Raw genomic sequence first — 23,459 nt, forward strand, 5'->3', positions numbered from 1 at the left:
CATCATGTGTTTGGAAATATATATTGAGGTAAGAATGTGATGTGTAACAGTTTTGGGGGTTTGGAGGTGGCCTATTTTACGTTGTATTTAGGTCCTGTTGGATGTTCTTTTGAAGGAGGAATAGCAGTTTTGACATTATTTTACTGTAGATTGGAAAAAAAACACAATTCTACTCTCTAGAACTGATTCAAGGTCAATTTTAAGGAAAAAAATATATGTTTATTTCATCATTCTAAATTGTTCAAAACTAATTTCTCACTTCTTTAGCATGATAAAAGTTTTCTGCTCAATCAAGTGAGTCTGACTGTAGTAAGAAATTTTGAGTTGTGGATTATGATCAGTTGTTTAATTAAATTAATTAAGTTTCTCTTGACCCAAACCCAAACTGATCAGATTTCAGTCTGAAACAGCCGTGTTCTGTTATTCTGTGGTTATTACGTATGAAAATAGCATGAAGGCTTTTTCCTGATCTGCCGCATTCAGACCGCAGCGCTGGACCTTTAGCCTGAGTGAGGAATGTAAACACTGACCGCTGGTTCAGAGCCAGTTATGAAGGAGCAGTCTGTCTTCAGCTCTTTTGATGTTTAAAGTATTAAAGACCTCAGCACTTTTTCAGCTCCTGACAGTCTGTGCAGTGCTGTCCTGTGCTGCCCACTGTGTTTATATGTGTGTAAATTAAATATACCTGCTGGATTCTGGATTAACTGGCCAGGAGGATTTGATTAATGTCCAGCTCATCAAAGAAATTGTGAAAACTAGTCGTAAAGGAAATTAGTCATAAAGATTAGATGGGTACGATTCAATATGGCAGAGCAATAGAGGCTACTTTGGGCCCAGAACCAGGAAAAAGAAGGGAACAGTATTGGCAAGAGAACTCTGTAAAACCTCTATTGTTAAAGGAGCTGTTTGCAGCCAATCAGAAGCTTTCTCCAACACAAGGGCGTATATTAGGGGTGTCAACGCACGCTGATAATTTGGAATCAGTAGCGCGTTACTATTTTTTTTTACGCAAGTTAATTAAGACACCAAGTTTCCTACTTCTGCTATAATCTGCCCCGCCTCCACCCAATGCACTGATCTATTTTCTGGCTGAACGACTGAATGGCGCACTCATACGGTGTCCAGCAGTAACGCTCCGGTTCAGACTTCCAGCTCAGACCCGGTTAGAGTTCTCTCTCTCTCTTACTCATCTGCAATTTATCAGCATTCTTTATTCCAGCACCCTGCGTTAATTTGATCTCCCCTCAAACATATAAGTATATACCATTATTTTAATTGACACCACTAATATAAATATAATTGCATTTACATTTCTTACATTAATTCTTTTATTTACATTTAAATATCCATTATAATAATTTACGTCTGAAGAAAAACAAATGTGATTAATCGCAGTTAATCACAGAATTTTGTTGTGATTAATCGGATTAATTTTTTAATCGATTGACACCACTAGTAAATAAATATATATATATAGTTTTTTTAACAATATGTATCCTCATATATAATGTTTACCACTATAATGTGTAGTTATATCTTTTTTATTCAGTTAATTTAAAATGTAACTGTCACGGATGAGAGGGATGGACGTAGGTGCAGATATATTACAAATATATTTATTAAACAAACAAGATAAATAAAGCCAAAACTGAAAACAAAACACGGGTAAACGTAAAAACTCAGAAATATAAGACTAGGATATATTTTAAACTAAGACAAAGACAATGAAAACTAAGGCAACAAGAAACTCTAAAAAACTAACTTTAAACAAAGTATAACTAGAAAATACAAAAACAACAGACCTGGATCGTAGTAACAAAAAGATACTAAGGAACACAAAACACAAACTCTACTCACAAATATACAGTCACAAAGATACAAAACACTCTACAAGCAAACACTGGCTATTTATACACAGGGAGGGTGAAGACTGGTAACGAGGGGGCGGGGTTACAAACAATATACAAGGTGACAACACTAATGACTAGGGCAGGGCTAGGGCGGGGCTAGGGTGGAGACAGGACAATAACAAAACAATGCCATGTGCTCAAAAAAGCACATAGCTGGGAACACATGACAGGAAAACAGAGGGCAGGAGCACAAGGGACCAAATGAGGGAAAAACACAGGAGAGACATGGACTAAGGTGTGACATTAACAAAAGGTGCACAAAATCTGCAAAATAACTTTTGGTGACCTAAAAATAGTATCATGAGCTTTTACTAAAGGACATGGACCAGATATATTCCATCAGTAAATCCATTCCTTAATAAATGATGCATAACAGTACGTCAACAATACATTGCATGTAACAATGTAAACAATTCACTTGTTTCTAAATTGTTTTTTAGCTCCAACATAAACATAAAAATTATATCAGTCTATTAGTTTTTGAACTGGGCTCTGATTTGATTAAATCCCTGTGTGGTTCTATATGCTGTGAATTCAGCCCTTATAAACGTTATGCCACAGAATCCTTTTTTCGTCTGGACAGGTGATGTTCACACTCGTCAAACAAACACAGTCAATTCTGGGAAGAACTGCACTCCTCCTGTTTTTCCTACCAGGAAAAAAGACCAGCTTCCTGTAAGAGCACACTGTCTTTATTGAGTGGAGCTGAGGACTGATAAAGACTATGCTAAAGTGATAATAATAAACTTCTGTTGTTAGAAGAGCTATAGAAATAAACCTGTAGACCAGGAGTGTCCAAACTACGGCCCGCAGGCCATTTGCGTCCCGTTTCCTTTTTTGGAGCGGCCAACGAGATATTTTAGAAACAGAATGAAAGTTGGCCCGCTGTTAAGCAGGTTTTTATAATGTGAGATTCAAAGTTTGGACACTAGGTGTCAGAAACGGGCCAAAGAGTCTAAAAGTGGAGAGGGTGCGCATTTTTAGCGCAGAAAAACGGGCCAAAGAGTCTAAAAGCGGAGAGAGTGCGCATTTCTAGCCCAGAAAAACAGAGCAAAGAGTCTAAAAGCGGAGAGAGTGCGCATTTCTAGCGCAGAAAAACAGAGCAAAGAGTCTAAAAGCGGAGAGATTGCGCATTACTAGCGAAAAAAATCGGGCCAAAGAGTCTAAAAGCGAAGAGAGTGCACATTTCTAGCGCAGAAAATTGGGACAAAGAGTCTAAAAGCGGAAAGAGTGCACATTTCTAGCGCAAAAAAAACGGGCCAAAGAGTCTAAAAGCGGAAAGAGTGCGCATTTCTAGCGCAGAAAAAAGAGCAAAGAGTCTAAAAGCGGAGAGAGTGCACATTTCTAGTGCAGAAAAACAGGCCAAAGAGTCTAAAAGCGGAGAGAGTGCGCATTTCTAGCGCAGAAAAACGGGCCAAAGAGTCTAAAAGCGGAGAGAGTGCACATTTCTAGCGCAGAAAAAAAGAGCAAAGAGTCTAAAAGCGGAGAGAGTGCACATTTCTAGCGCAAAAAAAACGGGCCAAAGAGTCTAAAAGCGGAAAGAGTGCGCATTTCTAGCGCAGAAAAAAAGAGCAAAGAGTCTAAAAGCGGAGAGAGTGCACATTTCTAGTGCAGAAAAACAGGCCAAAGAGTCTAAAAGCGGAGAGAGTGCGCATTTCTAGCGCAGAAAAACGGGGCAAAGAGTCTAAAAGTTGCCGTAATTAAGGAGTTTAATATTAAGAGACATCATGAAATTAAACATCAATTTGAAAAATCTTAGTTTACACAACACTGTCAAAGATAAAGATAGTAAGTCAAGTAAAATGGTGTGTAAATGAAATAATCAGGAAAAAAGTATTATTTAAAGTGGTATATTTCATTATTTGTTTTATTACGGAGTGTGGCCCGTGACTTCAAATATATTTCTCCTTCTGGCCCCAACAAAAAGTTTGGACACCCCTGCTGTAGACAATTTGCACAAGAAGAACATAAATTGTATAGAAGGTAAGGGCATAAATGATATTCTAAACCAGGGGTGTCAAACTCATTTTGGCCGAGGGCCACATTGGCATATTGGCTGTCCTCTGAGGGCCAGATGTAACTTATAAATGTAATAAAATGTAACCAGATGTAATATAAAATTAATGTAATTACTCCTTAATGTTAAATAACTCTCAATATATTATTTATTCAATCAAATATTACAGTTGCATGGAAAAAAATGTTTGCTTGTTGCTCTATTAACATAAATCCTTTTAATTTGTCATGTTATGAAATCCAAAAACTCCACCAATCAAGAACCAAACTATTCAAGTGAATAGAAATGACATAAAATACAAGTTATATTAACTTTGATCAAAACGTTTAATACTGAAATAAGGCTTAATAAATATAAAATCAAAAATTGTGAGCTGTTAAGAACATGTGACAGATTTAGCATTTCCTCAGATTTAGCAGTTCCTCATCCAACCACTAGTGGGAGCTGCAGCAGCACAAGCCTGCAGTCTTTACTGAGTCAGAGCTACAGCCCAGCCACGGGCTACAGGGCTCAGCTGAGCCAGTCTGGAGCGTTTTTACAGTTTTTAAAGTTCTTCTGTATAGGAAATAAAGGTTTTAACCGCACTAACCGGATAATACAGCTCTCTACAGTTCATCTTTCAGCCCAAGCAGCTAACAGCAGCAGGTTAGAACAGCCATCCCGGAGTCACTGCTCGGATTACATTATAAACAGGTCAGTTAGCGCGCTGCTAACCTCAGGATGTTTATAACTACGGAGTTTAGAACACACCACGGCTGCAAGGTTAGACTATAGAAGGCTCCTGAAGACTATTAAAGGCTATTGGAGGTTATTGAAAGGGTATTGGGGGCAGAAATCAGTACAGGCTGGTTAGATAAGTGATTCACCTCCTCGTCCTTTGCTGGGTCACAGTGATGTTTATTAACATCATTAAAACAGATTTTGTCAGCTATTGTCTTATAAATATTTACACATAACTTATATCTCTCCTAAAAAGCGTTTATTTTGGTCAGTAACACTCTTCGTAACACAAAAGGCATACCGGTCTTTCGCCTTGAAGCACAGCCGTCCGTCTGCATCAGCTTCTTTTTTTCTGGACATTATGGGATAAACATTTATATGTCTCAATTCCACCCGCGAAGTTACACCTTCCCTCCGGCAGGGTTTCCACATCAATGACTACACTGCCGTGTAGTGGCAGTAAGCCGTAACTTTGCGGGTAATACAATCGACAAGCATTGTGGGAAATGTAGTTTTTGGTCAAAGAACGCTTCTGACCTATTTATTATAGACACTAAGATTTTACAAGCTCTCGCGGGCCACATAAAAGGACGTGGCGGGCCACTTTTGGCCCGCGGGCCTTGTGTTTGACACATGTGTTCTAAACCATACCTAAGCTTTCTCCAACATAAACAGTAATTATAGTAAGAAAATTATATTGAAATTACTCTCATTGTTTTCTCCATGTTGGCTATGCATTTATTTTATTTAATGTTTGCCTGTCATGTTAGTGTATGCTTTTAAACACACATGGTATTTAATAAAATTGAATTCCCTGTATTCTGTCCTTCGATTTTCTTCCTTCAAACTTCTATTCAGCTGTTTATAGGCTTGTCTCTGTGTTTATTGATAGATGATGTTAATCAACCATAACAAAGCAGGGGATAACTGATGCACTCTGCACTGTGGAAAACTATGTTAGCTAGTTAGCTAGCTACATTCTTAATGTTTTACAAATTATTTTTACAAATGATATAGCTATACAATAATATTCTACATCCAAGTTTACCCCTCTGAGTGTACACGTAGCTAGCTAAATGCTACAGACATTATGTATTTCAGACAATTGTAGTCAGCTGTATTGTTGAAAAATACTTTTAATTGCTTTCATAACAACATTGAAACTGCTTTTATGGCTGTGCACAGTTGTCATTTATTTACCTCCTTATTGCTGCATTCGTGTCATACCCTTGCCCTGTTTTCCCTGTGTTCCTCGTTTCCCAGAGTGATCCCCAGTAATTTTTTTTAATCACTTGTGTGTAATTTGTAGCTCCGCCCCTCGTTACCTGTTGCCCCAGGTGTTTCTACTTCCCTTGTGTATTATATAATCCTCCTGTGTCAGTGTTTGCTTGTAGGTCTTTGTTGCCTTAGTTCATATTTCTGTGTTTATTTCCCCTTGTTTATTTCTAGTTTATTCATTTGTTTATGTTCCTTAACCTGTTTAGATTTTTTTCTATCTTGTTTTAGTTTCTTGTTTTTGTTTATTAGCCTCCCCGTTGTTATTACTATTATCTCTCGTTTGTTTTTCGTTCCTTTCTCTGTTCCTTGTTTCTTTGTTTATTTGTTATTTATTTAATAAATGTACCACCTTACCTGCATTTGCGTTCGCCTCCACGTCTCCCTGCCTAGCACAACGTGACAATTAGCAACATGCAATGTACAAAATGAAAACTTTATTCTTATCAAAAATAAAGGAACAAACAGAGGAAGATAAATATAAAAAGGAGAACTGCTTTATGCTTAATCATTTTCTGTTAGTACTAAATGGATTATCATGTCAATATTCAGTGTACTAACCTGTCAAAACCACACTAATCAATAATCGTATTCCTCTGTTCTCAGCAAATTTCAACACTGAGTATTTCTAAATGTTTCCTGATAGGCTGCCGTGCAGCAGGTGGTTGCTGTGACGTTCCAGACTGCGGTTGCCGAAAACCACTGTGAGGATTTGGTCTGTGTTCAGGTATGAAACAGTGTTGCAGAAACTCTACAAACTAGAAGCACAGGAGCAGCCATACCTGTTTTATTCCCAATGATGAATATGAACGAGAGAGTTATACTTCTGGACAAACATTGTTCAGGGTGTCTAAATAATTCTGTTCGGTTCTTGTTTCTGCAGGAGGATTCAGGGATGGGAAAACAGAGTGGAGAACCTGTGCAACAGAACCACACCAGAAACAGTCTGGACCCAGAAGGTGCATCAATTACTGTCAGATTACTGGGCCTAATCTGACAACATTTTGAGGAGACATCTGATGATCTTATAATCTAAAGATGATTATGATTATCTGATAATCTGATGATGTTTTTGATGACGCTGTAAGAGCTGTCACACCCAGACAGGGTATATAACACAGTACATAACCAATAATAGACAGTTACTTTAAATTGTATTATACAGCTTATTGACATCCTGCTTTCAAGTAACTCCAGTGTGGGTGATGGACAAAAGATGGAGAATCTGATCAACAAACCAAACTTAAAAATCAAAAATCTTGATCTTGATGAAATTTATTGTTGTCAGATTGCTTTACCTGAACTTCATAAACAAATAATTTGTTACAGTGCTCTCGCTGCATAGCTTTATTGTGAGGCGGGGCATATTCTCTGTTAGTCAACAGTTACTCAATTGTGCTATATCTATACTAGCGCATCTCAAAAAATATCAAAGAATATAATTGAAAAGTTACTTTATTTCAGTAATTCAGATCAAAATGCGAAACTCATATATTATACGGATATATTACTAGTCCTGCTGGAAAATGAAATCCGCATCTCCATAAAAGTTGTCAGCAGAGGGAACCATGAAGTTCTGTAAGATTTTGTGGGAAAACACAGTCGAAACTGTGTATTTATTTCTGTTGGAAATTAAGGAAGGGACTGTGTGTCTCTCCACTCTGGAGGAAGAGTGGAGAGACACACAGTCCAAGCTGCTTGAGGTCTAGTGTGAAGTTTCCACCAATCAGTGATGGTGTGTGTAATACATCTATATAACATATGAGTATCTCATTTTAAACTGAATTACTGAAATAAAGTAACTTTTCAATGATATATATTTTTTTGAGATGCATGAGTATGTTTTATTATAACATCATCTGTTTCTAATAAGCATTACGAACCCCTGCACTTTGAGAGTCTTAACTGATCTGGGACTTTCTATTCAAGAACAGTTAGTCAAACATTGCAGTTCTGGTAACTCTATCAGTGGCTGTTTTTTCTCTTACAGCGCCCTCTAAAGGCCTGGAGTTAGACTCAAATAAAACAGAAGAAACCGGAACTGGTAGCAGTGCAAACTCTTCTACAACACCAGCGCTGGAACCACCTGAACCCACAGTGGAGGAGAAGTCGTCAAATATAGAACACCCTACAGAACAAGAAGCTGCAGATCTGAAAGAACCTGCAGCTACTGAGACTGAAACAATGGTTCCAGATGTATCCCCCACCCCCACAGAATCCAGAGAGGCTAGCTCTGTGGGTAATAAAGGAGAACCAGCAGGAAAGTTCAGAGAAGATCTCCAACCCGAGGAGGAGAGGGAAAGTACTGGTCACAATCAGAACAGAACAGAACCTGAACCTGAACCTAAACCTGAGCATGGCTCGACTGATACATGTGATCCAGACTCACAGTGCAGAACCAGAACAGAACCACAGACAGGTAAAGTAATGCTGGGCTAGAGTCATTAGTCCACTAATAAAACCTGTTTATTTATGTCTCTTTGTTTGTTTCTTTGTTTGTGTCACTGAGTGGTCAGGGGTTGGACATAGAGAGGAAAACACCAAGGACAGGTTATAAATGTATGCAAATATTTATGAAAGTATATATCGTTTGCTGTCCAATGAAAAGCAAGTATATCCATTTTTGTCAATGTTTAATTTTCTGCATATTTTGAACACAAAAATGGTCCCTAACACTGTGTCAAAATCTCTTGATGAATGGACCAATAGAAAGTCTCAGAAATTACTGAAAAATAAACTATTTTTACCTTGACTTCCATTGACAATTAAGAAGGTGTTATCTCTCCCCTGTAAAGTTGCTGCAAAAATATTTACATTGTATATTATTATATTAACTACTGGTGATATAAAAGGGTAAAACAAAAGAGGTAGGGACAGTGAATGAATGATTTGCTGGAAGCAGGGCTTGAACCAGTAACATTGTCAGTACTTGGCAAACACCCTACCACTGCACTACTGACAAGGATGTGTAAAAAAAGGAGAAAAAGATAGGAAAGACAAACAAAGAAAACACCAATATTGCCTTGTTTAAACAAAAAGAAAGGTAAAACCGAAATACAAGCAATTTTAACTAGGGGGGGGAAATATTATACCTTTTTTACACAGGTTAGAATAGGTCTATGTTCTATACAAAACATGTTTTAGATTTTTTTTTTGCACAAAATCACTCTCATATTGTTTACAATTAGAGTCTTTTTCTTTTTTTAATGAGTCGTTTAAGGGCTCGGTCCCCTATTATGCGTCATCTACTGACTTTTCACGGGCAGTAGGTACAGATCCCTCTCTCAGATGAAGTCTGCTGGCTATTTCTGTCAACCAAAATAACCGAAATGGCGAATCTTCAAGTGATCTACTGGGTGGGGTTCTGATGGGGCTTGACGGGTAAGGGGTGGTGCCAGGGTGGTTCTATGCAGGTTACCTTATTGTGGCAGCATACAGGATTCCTGAAACCAAACTGTTTCAAGTGATTCAACGGAAACTGGAAATTGAAAAAAAAAAGAAATTAGTAAGCCCTTTTTTTGTCTTTTCTCTTTCCTGTTTTTTTTTGTCTGTCTTTTCTTTTCTTCTCTTTTCTCCTCTTCTCTTCTGACAGCATACCTTACTACTGACAAATGTAGGATACAGGTGGGCACCTGTGACCTTTACAGATTAAATGTTCTAAGAACGTTCAGAATTGTTATTATGGGATTTTGAGTTTTCCTGGGTAACAGTGACTGTCATCTACTGGCAGCAAAGGCTGAGCCTTACAGTCTGTTTCTATATTTGTTTTAGGTTCTGTTCCACTCGGGTCCAACCAGAGAGAGGGAGTACACACACACAGAACCCAAACCAGAGGACCTCAGGTATTACACACACACACACACACACACACAGAACCAGAGGACCTAAGGTATTACACACACACACATGCACACACACACACACAGGAATGGGCCTCATAGAGTCTCAGGTCCTCGGCAGAAAATTGTGTTTGTGAAGATTTAATCGAATTAGAGAGAGAGAGAGAGAGAGAGAGAGAGAGAGATAATGATCTCACAGGGGGTGGAGTATATGCTTAAGTCATTTCAGGATGCGCATTGGCGCCCTCTAGTGGAAAGCAAAGGCCTTACAGTACTGAAAGGGAGCACAATGATCATATTAACAGAAATACACACACACACAAAACACAGGCACACACAGAACTGGGTGCAAAAAATGGTAATAAGAGGTTTTTGTAAGATAACATATAAACCTAACAGACATGCTCAGTGGTTAGTGTACATTTTACTGATACTTTGGTACTGTACACTTTAATTTATACATTACTGTATGCTTTACCTGTACACTTTACTGTACGCTTTACTTTACTGTATGCTTTACTATACACTTTACTGTTGACTTTATTTTACACATTACATTTTACTTTATACATTACTGTATTACTGCATCACTGATGCTTTACGGTAAACTTTATTGGTGCATTACCTTTTGTTTACTGTATGCTTTGCTGAAACAGAGATGTTCCTTCAGGTTCAAGAACAACTTTTAACTCTTTTATTTTACTGTTTGTTGTGTTCTCTCTTTCAGGGTCCACCAGGGTTGCCAGGTCTTCCAGGACCAAAAGGAGAAAAAGTACATGAGCTTGTTATTCTCGATAGACCACAGTCTCAGAGTAACACTGCTGCTACTGGAACACTACCTGTATTTTTTTTTAGTAATACTATTTGACTTTGTTCTCGTTTTCCGCAGGGTTATGCCGGAGTCATGGGCCGGACCGGAGTCACCGGATACAGAGGCCCAGTTGGACCCCCCGGGATGCCGGCAATTATAGTGTGGAAAACATCTGAGGAGGAATGGCAAGCCTTTAAAGTAAGGAAAATTAAAAATAAATTATTTAAATATATATATAAATAATGCTACAATAATACTGCAGACTTTAATAATCTTGTCCCACCCCAATCCCTTTCTGGCCCATCCCCAATCCCATTCCTGTCCCATCCACAATTCCATTCCTGTCCCACCCCCAATCCTGTCCCTGTCCCATCCACAAACCTGTTCCTGCCCCAACCCAATCCTATTTATGCCCCACCCCCAATCCCATTCCTGTACCACCCCCAATCCCAATCCTGGCACATCCTTAATCCCATTCCTGTCCCACCCCAATCCCATTCCGGCCCCATCCCCAATCCCATTCCGGCCCCATCCTCAATCCCATTTCTGTCCCACCCGAATCCCATTCCTGTCCCATCCACAAATCTGTTCCTGCCCCACCCCAATCCCGTTCTTGTCAAACCCCAATCCCTTTTCGGCCCCATCCCCAATCCCATTCCGGCCCCACCCCCAATCCCGTTCCTGTCCCACCCCAATCCCTTTCCGGCCCCATCCCCAATCCCATTCCGGCCCCATCCACAAACCCGTTCCTGCCCACCCCAATCCCGTTCCTGTCCCACCCCCAAACCTGTTCCTGCCCCACCCCCAATCCTGTTCCTGTCCCACCCCCAAACCTGTTCCTGTCCCACCCCAATCCCGTTCCTGTCCCACCCCCAAACCTGTTCCTGCCCCACCCCCAATCCTGTTCCTGTCCCACCCCCAAACCTGTTCCTGTCCCACCCCAATCCTGTTCCTGTCCCACCCCAATCCCGTTCTTGTCAAACCCCAATCCCTTTTCGGCCCCATCCCCAATCCCATTCCGGCCCCATCCACAAACCCGTTCCTGCCCACCCCCAATCCCGTTCCTGACCCACCCCAATCCCTTTCCGGCCCCATCCCCAATCCCATTCCGGCCCCATCCACAAACCCGTTCCTGCCCACCCCAATCCCGTTCCTGTCCCATCCACAAACCCGTTCCTGTCCCACCCCAATCCCGTTCCTGTCCCACCCCCAAACCTGTTCCTGTCCCATCCACAAACCCGTTCCTGTCCCACCCCAATCCCGTTCCTGTCCCACCCCCAAACCTGTTCCTGCCCCACCCCCAATCCCGTTCCTGTCCCATCCCCAAACCTGTTCCTGTCCCACCCCCAATCCTGTTCCTGTCCCACCCCTAAACCTGTTTCCGTCCCACCCCCAATCCCATTCCTGTTCCACCCCTACCATCCCTGCAGAACACTACATTCTACAAGAAGCTGGTGTCCTCATGGCCGGTAAGAGACACATGTATTTATTAGATTAAGAATTAATTCTCTATTTAATTCCCTCAGTACAGTAATTCCATCAGTGCAGGTTATACGGTTAGAGTTTTAGCACAGGAACAACCAGAAGACTAGAATTAAAGTTTTTGGGATACAGAGCATATTCTATTTGTAATGTTAAAAGTCATTTTTTTTTTTTAAGTGAGCTATTTCAATTTGAACAGGTTATTTTCTCTTTTTTATTTTATTCCCATCTGAAACGCCATGTACATGTTTTTCTCTGACGTACTCTGAGAAAATTACAGGCTGTTTTTTGTTGAACTCCATGGTTGTTCGGTTATTTTAGTTCCGTCCGGAAGCACAGTTTCGTCACCTCGCATATAATGAAATAGCTATTTGTGCATTGCCACCCACCTTAATGACACTTTGGGTGAACGTTTCCACGGAGATCCACGTAAACACAACAGCGAATGGAAATGGAGGAGCTACTGAATGCGATATCACATGACATCGCGTTCAGTAGCTCCTCCATTTTCATTTGAGTATTTCCATTTCCAGTAGCTCCTCGATTTACAAGAAAGCCAAAAAACTCACTGGTCCTCCTGTTCTGATGCAAGAGTTTTATCTAGAAGTTGTCCCCCTGAGAAACTAAAGCCGGATAGGGCTTTAAATGTAGGTTTCATTAAATCAGACGTTTAATGCATATCATTAAATTTTGTCGAGTTTACTTAAAGGAATTTTGTTTATCATTTTTTTTTACTTAATTGCATTTTGCCAACTAAAGTCATTTTTACTTAGACTGAGTATATTCTGAGCTGTTGTTTTTTTTTAATTCCCTAAGTGTGAAATTTGGTGTGAAATTGATTAAACATCACCGTAACTCAACCCTTGTGTTTAAATGTTAGAAATTTAGTAAAATTATAGTTATCTATAGTTATTTATGTTTTATGCTCTTTTGAATGAGTTGCATTGATTGTAGTTATTACAATTGTATCTCATGCTAAAAGTATGAGGAAGTCACATTTCTTTTCGTTGATTTCTGTAGAGGGTAAAAGGTCTGATGGGCCTAGTTGGACCACTAGGAGATCCTGGACCCCCTGTAAGTGATGACAGACAGATTCCAATATTGTACATGTTTCTATGCTTGACATTAAGCACAGTGTGACATGTGATCAGACTGTGATCTGATCTAGTTCTTTGCCTTCATTTGTAGGGACCGCCGGGAATTCCAGGGAAACAGGGAAGGAAAGGAGAGTCTGGACCAATGGTAGGAATCCACAGATTCCCTCTATACACTAACAGGTTCTGTCTACTGTACACACACACACTAAAGCCCCAGTGTCCAATATCATAGGAAGGAAGTATTGTTACAGAGTATCTCTGGCTTTTTGATAGCTCTGGATGTGGATGGTGGATCTTCTCTTTACAGCACCAGTCTTAGTACAAGAGTAAACAGCTGATCTGTATTTCTATTAAGGGCTTAAGAAGTGCAGTTAATAAGCAGGATGTGATACATCAGCTCACAGATGCATTGTGCTGATCGACATCACCCTAGGAGTGATGAGGGGAGAGAGCGCCATCTACTCACCCAGAGAGAGCAAGGCCAATTCTCAGTTTCTCCAGCAGCTGATGGCAAGCTGCATGACCAGGATTCGACCAGCAAACTTCCAAGAGACTGCTGGACCACTCAGCACTATTTCACTGAACTCCACCAATATCCCAAACATTGTGTTGAACAGCCTCCATTACTATCTGTTTATCTGTGTAGGGAGCAGCAGGTCCTGCTGGGATACCGGGACCTCCAGGAAGACCAGGACAAGATGGTTCCCCTGGAGAGGACATTGAAATGGGCCAAACCGGACCCAGAGGAGAAGATGTATGTCCTCTTTACTCAGTTTCATATTTATATACATTTATAAAATTCAGATATGAGCACTACTATAGATGATGAGGGGCACTAACTGTAGGCTGATATGTGGGCAGGGCCCTCAAGGATACAGAGGAGAGCAAGGCTGCAAAGGGGAGCCGGGTGAGTGGGTAAGAGTTCTTTATGAATCTGAGTAATGATAACAGGAAAACACGTGTTTAAACCTTTTTCTTTTTTCCTGAAATCCCTACTGATTAATACTGAAAGAGGGAGGTAATATAACTCCTGATTAAATGTCTTCATATCTATAATAATGATTTAGGATCACCGGATAGACAGCATGCTCAGAGGAAAGTGCAGTAACCCAGTTCCTATACAGCCTCCAACAGACGCCTGTGCTGACTGACATCACCTTGGGAGTGATGTAGGGAGGGAGCACCATCTACTTAACCAGAAAGAGCATGGCTATTTGAGCTCTCTCGGACTCCGGCTGCTGATGGCAAGCAGCGTGGCCCGAGATTCGCACCTGTGATCCTGAGTCTGAGTTTAAAAAAAAAAAAAACTTCCAGAGTCATCACAGACTACACTGAAAAAAATGATGCGTAAAATTTAAATTAAATTTAAATTTAAGTAACTTCAACTCGGTTTCAAGACTTAAATGTTACATAGAGTAAATAAGTGAACTGAACTTCAGTCAATCCTTTCTTTTAGTAAACTTTACTTCATTTATATTTGCTGAATAAATCCATTCTTCTAGTAACCTTTACTTAATTTCTGCATACAATATTACCTAATTATAGTTACTTAATTTATACAATATTATTATATATAATTTCAGTTAAAACACACATTCAAATATTTACATACTCTCAAAAATGTATTTTGTAAACATACCAAGTCTCACTGTCTCAACACATGGTTTTAGTATACTAGTATAAATAATGTATTAATTGCCATCCATGTGTTGAGACAGTGTAATATGTGTCTTTTAACTAAAAATATTTAAATTTCAGGAATTATAATATATTATGTATCATAAATTATTTGAGTAATATTGTATAATTTTGTCACATCCTGCTCTGTTTCCCAGTGTGTTTCCCCAGTTATTTTCCGTCACGTGTCTGTAATTTGTAGCTCCTCCCCTCTCCCTAGGTGTTCATTGTTTCATGTTAGTATATATAGTGCCATTTTGTCTATGTTTATCTGTCGGTCTTTGCACCTTTCCATGTTGTCTGTCTTGCCACGTTTGCCTTTGTTTATTTCACGTTTACCAGTTTATTCCTACGTTCCTTAGTTCTTCGTTTCTTTATACTCCTTGTTTATTTCTTGTATATATTTACGTATTTATCCCTTGCATATATCCCTATCTCTGTTTAGTTTGTTATCTGTTTAGTTTAGCTCCTTGTTGTTCTCCTAGTTTGTTTTATTAGCCTTCCTGTCTATTTATGTTATTATTATCTCTGGTTTGTTTTGGTTTGTTTCTTGTTTATTTGTTTATTTACATATTAAAGTCTGTCTTACCCGCTTTTACGTCCGCCTCCAGTCTGCTCTGCCGTCACAAATTTAAGTAATTGTAATTAGGTAATATTGTATGCAGAAATTAAGTAAAAGTTACTAAAAGAAAGACTTGATTGAGCAAAAATAGGTTAAGTAAAGTTTACTAAAAGAAAGGATTGACTGAAGTTCAGTTCACTTATTTACTCTATGTAACATTTGAAAGTCTTGAAACCGAGTTGAAGTTACTTAAATTTACATGAAATTAAATTGACTTAAAAAAAGCAAATGCAGAAAATTGCAAAACTATTTTTAAATAAGCTTAAATAAGGTTTAAATAAGATAGACTACATTCTAATGATACACAGTTTGTATTTAGTTACTATACTATATTATCTCTATCTCTCAGTATTGATCATATGAATATCAAATGTCTAGATTATAAAATATGTACAAAACATTAAAATAGGTTCTAATGTTTTGTCCAGTGATATGATTGCATACACTCTGGTTCAACACGTATGGGGGCTGAAGAAAGCTGTTATATATAGTTTTATGCAAAATTAAACAGGTATTGTTTGGTTTTTCAGGGTTATGTTGGAGAAGCAGGACCTCAAGGGGAGAAAGGGAGGAAAGGAGAGAAGGTATAATAACATTATTAATATTCATAATATATATATATATATATATATATATATATATATATATATATATATATATATATATATATATATAATTAATAACGTCAGAACTGCACTTCACATAAGTATTTTATGGCATTAAGTCTGGTGTTTCTTTTGTTTTATAGGGGAATAAAGGAGATGTTGGCCTGATTGGAATAACAGGTTATATTGTACGTGAATTCATGTATTTATTTTGTGTTTAATTGCTGAGCTAAAAGTTTTTGGACACAGCTCTGTCATCCAAAATTTGGTATTCCACAATTCAGCTGAAGGTATTTTGACTTTAGCATTTAATTAAAAGTTTTTGGACTTTAGAATTTAACCCAAATTTTTGAACACAACTCATTAAGCCAAAAGTATTGGTATTCCACTGTTTAGCCAAAAGTTTTTGGACACTACTTTATCAGACAAAATAATTACCATTCTACCATTTTAGCTAAAAGTTTTTGGAGACTACTTTAGCAGAAGAAATAACGTTAATTAGCATTCCACCATTTTAGCCAAACAATTTCGGACAGTACTGTATCAGACAAAAGAATTAGCATTCTACCATTTTAGCCAAATGATTTCGTACACTACTTTAGCAAAAAAAAGAATTAGCATTCCACTATTTTAGCCAAAAGTTTTAGACATTACTTTAGCAGAAAAAATAATTAGCATTCCACCATTTTAGCCAAAGGTTTTTAAACACTTCTTTATTAGACAAAATAATTAACATTCTACCATTTTAGCCAAAGGTTTTTGGACACTACTTTAGCAAAAAAAAGAATTAGCATTCCACCATTTTAGCCAAATGTTTTCGTACACTACTTTAGCAAAAAAAAAAAAAATTAGCATTCCACCATTTTAGCCAAATGTTTTTGGACACTGGTCTATCAGCCAAAGCGTCTGTATTTCACCATTTAGCCAATAGTTTTTGGACAATACTTTAGCAGAAAATGAATTAGCATTCCGCCATTTTAGCCAAAAGCTTTTGGACTTTAGCATTTAGCCAAAAGTAGCAAACACTCTCAACTCTTCAGACCAAAAGAGCTAAGCAACCATTTAAAAATTTTAACGTTGTTAGCACACTTTTCCAAGACATTTAAAGTTTGTTCAGCAACTTTCTCTTTCTACTTGCTTATGTTAATGAATCTTGCGTGTCTACAGGGAATACCCGGACCCAGAGGACAGCGGGGGTTCGTCGGAGCGTCCGGTTCTCCTGTACGTTGTTTTTATCTGTGCCTCATAGTGAATCATAGTGAGGGGCTCCGTTTGTCATTCTCTGATAAAGCTGATAAAGCTGTTTTTCAGGGGGATCCCGGGGGGGCTGGACCTGCAGGACGTCGAGGACCAGCTGTAAGTTACAAACTCTGATATCCTCAGATTCTGATCTTCTGTGATCCAGTTTAAGAATCTAACCTCAGAACTGGGCTTACAGGGCCGGACAGGAACCAGAGGCCCAAATGGAATGATTGGTGTTAAAGGACCCCCAGTAAGACCACCCACCCATCAGTCCTGTTCTTATTATTCTTATTATATATCTTATTCCTTCAATACAGTTTAACCAGTAAAGTGTGTTTCTGTACAGGGTCAGCCAGGTGAGACCGGACTGAGAGGAGCTGCAGGCAAACAGGTGAGAAACAGATCAGAACCTCTGGTTGAGAACATTTGATGGTTACCGTATTTTCCGCAATTTCAATAAACGTCTATTTTCTGGTCTATTTTCATACATAAGCCGGATTGTGCGACACTAGTAAGGAACAGGGGTATCGCCATGTTTTCCTTCTTATTCAGCAGGTCTCGCGGCTGGGTGAATTGCCTTAGTAAACAAACAGTGTAATTCTTTAAAAACACACTTTTTTGAAAGTCAAACAAGCACTGGATGTTAATCTAAACAGATTTCTCTCCTGAACAGCGTTTATTCGGGTGAGTAAAGCGCTTTCGTTTATTTACAATAAGCTTAGCTTTCCAGGTTTCCACTAAGGCTGGGTGCAGCAGCATTAGCATTAGAAGCTAACCACTAGCACTAGCAATTAGCAGAGTGTTCCAATAAACAAGATTGATACTAGTTTGCTAGTAGCTTGTTTTAACACGGTAAATGGGCAGGCTACAAGGCGATAATGCTCACCTCTGAATGGTGAAAGAGCTAGAACTTAACGGCTAATGCTAACTCCTCTGAATGTCGCAACAGTACAATATAGACAACATAAAGTGCAAACGTGCAACAGATTGCGCATAATAGAACTAGAACACTGCAATAAATACAATAAATACAGCAGATATGAGGCAGTTTAACAGAGAAGTCAGTTCAGAACTGATACAGTACAGTCTAAAAGTGTGTGGTGAGGATAAGGTGCATAGATATGTTACATACTGTAACATATAAATCATACATGATCACAGCAGTTACTGAGATATACACAGAGAATATAAAGATCTCAATGCAATATATAATTAGCAGCAAATATTGCTGATAGGGATAGAGACTGTTTTAGTCTCTGTGTGCTGAGTGTGTGTGTAGAGTGATAGCAGGTTTTAGTTCCGTCTTAGTGTGTTGAAAAGTATAATTGCCTGGGGGTAAAAGCTGTTGCAGAGTCTGGTAGTGGAGTCTCATGTGCTCCAGTATCCTCTGTTGTATCAGAGCAAAGAGATTGTGTAGGGGATGAGTGGGGTCGTCCACAATGTTGGTGGTCTTGCGGATGCAGCATGTGGTGTAGATGTTCGTGATGGAGTGGAGAGAGACTCTAGACTTCTAACTCTAGTTGCTGTGATTTCTAATTGTGAAAATGTGGTGATTGTGGTCTGTACAGACTGTATTATTTCTGTTCCACCTTAAAAAGTTCTGTGGTTTGGGATATTTGCTTGCACCAGAATGTGGCTAATGTTTCGTCAAAATTTGTATAATCATGAATTGAATGAGAAGCTGCCTAATAAGATGTCGACTTTAGCTTTGTATGGTGGGAGCTGAAACATTTCATCACGAAAGAATAGAGAATACTACTTCCTGTGTGTACTTTTGGCACTCAGCTTCCATTGGCCGTAGACAGGAACAGTTCAGACTTACATAAAAAACAAAAACTGAATCTGCACTGATCCACTTTGCTTTATTAAACACAGTGTAAATGTGTTACAGGGTGAGTCGGGTGCTGATGGCCTTGATGGTTTTCCTGGAGATCGTGGACTGCAGGTATTCACATTATTTCATATACTGCACATTGGTTTAAAAAAAAGACTGTGAATCTGTCAGTGAACACCTGAAACTAACACAATATGATTATTTCGACTAAACCGAAGACATAGGAATAATTGTCAGACTGCAGTTAGCTAGCTTTAGCTATTAATAGGACCTACTAATCTAACAAGCCTATTGCCATAAAACATCAGCCATTAACAACATCACCAGTTAGCTGTTTGCCAATATGGCTAATCTGCCATAATAGGTCTCATAATAAAAGTCCCCAGGCCAAATTATATAAATGAAAAGATATATACTACTAAAAATAAAAAAACATTTTTTTATTTGCAGTGTATTATTTTATTTGGATTTTGCTGATATTTGCATTTAATTTTTAAAAATTTTAAGCAGGGCTGGTATATTTTATTATAACAGAGCAACACATTTCAGCTATTAATGTAAAAATGTATTAGTGTCTCCCGATAATAACCTCTGGCATGTGTATCCTTTTATTCTTCTATAATTGTTTTGTAACATTTGATTACATAATGATGCATCTATAAAACTTTGATGTTCATTACAGAGAGCTTTTAAGTCTATACCAGTTATTCATTCATTAATTTGCTAGATATTCAATTAATCAAATAAACATGTAATTAATTAGATATTTTTAAATCAATGACTAGCACTATTATTTATTCCAGTTATATTATTATTACTTATTATTATATTATAACATATTATAACATAACATACAGAAACAGTAACATTTTCTCTCAAAAAATGTGTTTAATAAGGGTAACCCAGGAGCTGATGGACCTCCAGGAACCAAAGGAGATCAGGTAAGTGTGCTGCAGTAATTCTAAAGTAAACTCTACTCTCTAAACATCTTCATTCATTTTCTTTATCTCTTTTATAACAGGGAAAACCAGGAATTGAAGGGGTAATAGGGGACCCTGGTCTACCAGGACCTACAGTAAGTGTCACCAATGCTCTGAAGGATTAGGGAGGATACATGCATATATTCTATTCTACTTTTATATTTTGAATTCATGAAAAATCTATTGAGTTTTTTTTTAATTGAGTTAGCACACTATCTAAATTTAAGGAAATGATCTGTCCTGATGAGGTGTTTGAATGTTATTTTAGGGTTCCACTGGAAAAGCAGGAAAACCTGGACCCTCAGGTGATCCAGTAAGATTAAACTAAACTAAACTGTTTACAATATTACTGTGATAGAAATGTGTGTTTATTATAATTAAAACAGTTATTCCACTTTTCTGTCCATCTGTTTCTGCATATGTCACGTGGTTCAGGGAATCAAAGCAAACCGTGCTGATAAGGGTGATTCTGGGCAAAAAGGAGAGCTAGTGAGTTTTCTGTTTCTTAATAAATATTGCTTGTAGTTCTTATACCATTTCAAATATTTGTAATTTAATCATTATTTAATCATTTTATTTTGCCTGTTACCTGATGTGGACTGCACAGAAATTTTCACCTGTCATTAAAGGCACACTAAACAACTTTTGATCGGTTTTCTTACGAGGCTCCCCCTACAGGCTGGGAGTACCATATTTTAAAGACTATAAGGCACACTGTATTATAAGGTGCACTATCAATGAACGTCTATTTTCTTGTCAGTTTTCATACATAATACAGTGTATCTCTTCTAATTCAACAGGTCTCGTCGCTGGGGGCACCTAAGTAAACAAAACTGTAATAAAAAAAAAATCCTTCAAAATCAAACGAGCGCTGGATGTTAATTTACACAGATTTCTCTCCTGAAAGCTAACTTACTTATTTGGTTGAGCAAAGCACTTCTATTTATTTACAGTTAGCTTGATTTCCAATATTTTAGCGCAGTTAGCAGCAGCGCTGTCCGCACTGTGCCGCCCGACAGAGGAACCCTGAGTGTTCTGGTAAGCCATGGTGCTATCTACTAGCTGTTTTGTCCCAACTAGCTTGTTTTAACTCAGTAAACATTCAGGCTACAGTTCAATAATACTCACCTAGAGCTAGCACTCTAGGAGCGTAGTTAGCGGCTAATGCTAATACTGCTCCAGCCTCTGTGCTGGAGAAACCTTACTGAAACTCCTGTATAATATTGAAAAAAAAAATATTTTTAGTGTTTCTTACATTCAGCCTTTTAGCTTTCTCACTTCGGAGAAGGCTTGCCTGATGTTTGCCTGTTCCTCACTGCTCCGACATAAGTTTTTGCTGTTTTCTTACTGTTCCGCCATGATAAACTATAGACTACATGTCTATAACTATCATCATCTTGATTTTAGAGCAGCTGGCAACTAGCCTATCCCTAGTATTGTCCCTAGCGTGTCCCTAGTATTTGCTGTGATTAAGGTAGACTGACTCTCGCTATCCCCAATCATAGACTGTATATAAAGATGGACGCCGTGTCGCCGTTCCCATTCATTCAATGAAAATGAAGCCAAAATCTTCTGCCATTTTGGCGATTCAGAGACCAGAGTCTGCGCAGTAGAGACCAGAGGAGGGAGAAAGGCTGTGGAGAGACCGCCTACTCATTTAAATAACCCCGCCCCTGAGGGCTGCCTCGCGGTCACAGACTGCAGAGCGGGGCGGAGCGGAGCTGACGGTCTGTTATTGGTCCCGCCCATAAGCAGCCCTTTTACCATAACCACACCTTTTTTGAATAGAGCCGAATAAAGTTTTAAAAACCGAATTCTGTGGGGATATAAAAATTTGACAATATAAGCAGAGGTTACACTAGCTGTTGCATTTAAATAATGGAGGAAGAATTACAGTATATTAGAAAAAAACGTGATTGAAAGTTGTCTGTTTTGCCATTGAAACCTATGGGAATGGGTGGAGTTACACAGCTTTCTGCAGCCGAACAGCAGGGGGCGCCCGACCTGTGGTGGCTTCACTTTTAAGAGACGATGCTCTGTCCAGCTATATACAGTCTTTTGTCCCCAATACTTATTGGGAGCTGTTGGGTGCAGGCTGAGGACTCCTGAACTTGCAGGCGTGTTTTTTTTTCCCTTTTTACCTCAAGGGCGGCCGAGAGAACCTTCATTTGTCTTGTTACAACCCATTCAATCATCTCAAACAGTATAAAACACATTGATTACCTAGAAAATGTTGCTTAGTGTGCCTTTAATCTTTTATAAACCCAAAGCAATGAGAAAAGCAAGATTTCCTTCTGTATACATTCATAAATTATTATTATTATTTTTTTTTTTTAAGGGACCCCCTGGCCCACCTGGTAAACGTGGATTCAGCGGTCAAAGGGGTTCTTCTGGTTTTCAGGGAGAAACTGGGCCGATTGGACCTGCTGGGTTACCAGGACCTCAGGTCTCTGTTCCTTATTCATTATTTTTGTAACATGGTAGCCCACCTCAAGGTGGATTTGAACCAACATCCTTTTGGGTGGGAGACCAGATTAAACTAAGTGAGCTACCAACTGAACTATTTATAGAGAGAGCCAAGTGCAGAGTTGAACAGAAGCAAGGAACAAACTTAATAACTGAGGGCAACTGCAGAAAGTGTTCAAATAACTGGGAAGGATGGACAGGGGAATAATATATTTTTAATAGAGACTGAAAAGCTTAGGGCCAAAGGGAAAACTTAGACTGCCAGGGGAAGACTGGCCAGCTCAAATATCACAGAGCAAATAAAACTCAAGACTAAACTTCCCAAACAAATAAACAAGGGGCAAGCTAGCTAAATGAAAGGAGAAAAATTAGGGAAGACTATTTCTTTCCTTTTTACTTTTTCTTGACTGGGAAAGGAGAGGTTCCAGAGAAACAATGAGGGGGAGCCTCAAAGGGGTACGTCTAGGATAAACAATAGTGAAGAGAAAAGAGAGAGAGAGGAGAAAGAGAGAGAGAGAGAGAGAGAGAGAGAGAGAGAGAGAGAGAGAGAGAGAGAGAGAGAGAGAGAGAGAGACTTGTGTGTGTCAGGAAAACTCGAGACTGAGCACAGGGCTCCTTAAATAGGAGAGGAGTCTTGCTAATTGCCTGTTATCAGGGTGTAGTGGTTCTGGGTTTCCCTCTGGTGGCTGGGGGTGGCATAGCAGGTTGCCCAGCCACAGTCTGCACCCTTAAAATTTAGTTGTTTGCTTTTCATAAAACAAGCTTTCTATAAATTATAATATATGTTATTTCTCTGTTTAGGGTATAGATGGAAGTGCTGGCGATCCAGGAAAGCAAGGCCAGGATGGAGCAAAGGTAAAAACAGGGGAGGAGCCAGTCTCT

At 38.9% G+C, this 23,459-nt stretch overlaps 1 protein-coding gene across 2 annotated transcripts in view; it reads left to right on the top strand.

The window, feature by feature from the left end:
• The window catches only part of si:dkey-21p1.3 (collagen alpha-1(I) chain), a 51,280-nt gene that overhangs the window by 6,994 nt on the left and 20,827 nt on the right, over window positions 1–23,459 (top strand). For both annotated transcript variants that reach the window (XM_049485773.1, XM_049485772.1), the window contains exons 2-25: window positions 6,569–6,649; window positions 6,806–6,881; window positions 7,913–8,341; window positions 9,694–9,764; window positions 10,489–10,533; window positions 10,651–10,770; window positions 12,003–12,041; window positions 13,075–13,128; window positions 13,243–13,296; window positions 13,798–13,905; window positions 14,013–14,066; window positions 15,981–16,034; window positions 16,199–16,243; window positions 17,223–17,276; window positions 17,367–17,411; window positions 17,494–17,547; window positions 17,644–17,688; window positions 19,189–19,242; window positions 20,028–20,072; window positions 20,153–20,206; window positions 20,380–20,424; window positions 20,547–20,600; window positions 22,450–22,557; window positions 23,379–23,432. In XM_049485773.1, the coding sequence (XP_049341730.1) occupies window positions 6,818–6,881; window positions 7,913–8,341; window positions 9,694–9,764; window positions 10,489–10,533; window positions 10,651–10,770; window positions 12,003–12,041; window positions 13,075–13,128; window positions 13,243–13,296; window positions 13,798–13,905; window positions 14,013–14,066; window positions 15,981–16,034; window positions 16,199–16,243; window positions 17,223–17,276; window positions 17,367–17,411; window positions 17,494–17,547; window positions 17,644–17,688; window positions 19,189–19,242; window positions 20,028–20,072; window positions 20,153–20,206; window positions 20,380–20,424; window positions 20,547–20,600; window positions 22,450–22,557; window positions 23,379–23,432 (1,749 nt within the window). In that variant the 5' untranslated portion in view covers window positions 6,569–6,649; window positions 6,806–6,817. The remainder of the gene's footprint in view (window positions 1–6,568; window positions 6,650–6,805; window positions 6,882–7,912; window positions 8,342–9,693; window positions 9,765–10,488; window positions 10,534–10,650; window positions 10,771–12,002; window positions 12,042–13,074; window positions 13,129–13,242; window positions 13,297–13,797; window positions 13,906–14,012; window positions 14,067–15,980; window positions 16,035–16,198; window positions 16,244–17,222; window positions 17,277–17,366; window positions 17,412–17,493; window positions 17,548–17,643; window positions 17,689–19,188; window positions 19,243–20,027; window positions 20,073–20,152; window positions 20,207–20,379; window positions 20,425–20,546; window positions 20,601–22,449; window positions 22,558–23,378; window positions 23,433–23,459) is intronic.

Source organism: Astyanax mexicanus, chromosome 12, assembly GCF_023375975.1.
Source record: "Astyanax mexicanus isolate ESR-SI-001 chromosome 12, AstMex3_surface, whole genome shotgun sequence".
In the NCBI taxonomy this organism is placed as follows: domain Eukaryota; kingdom Metazoa; phylum Chordata; class Actinopteri; order Characiformes; family Acestrorhamphidae; genus Astyanax; species Astyanax mexicanus.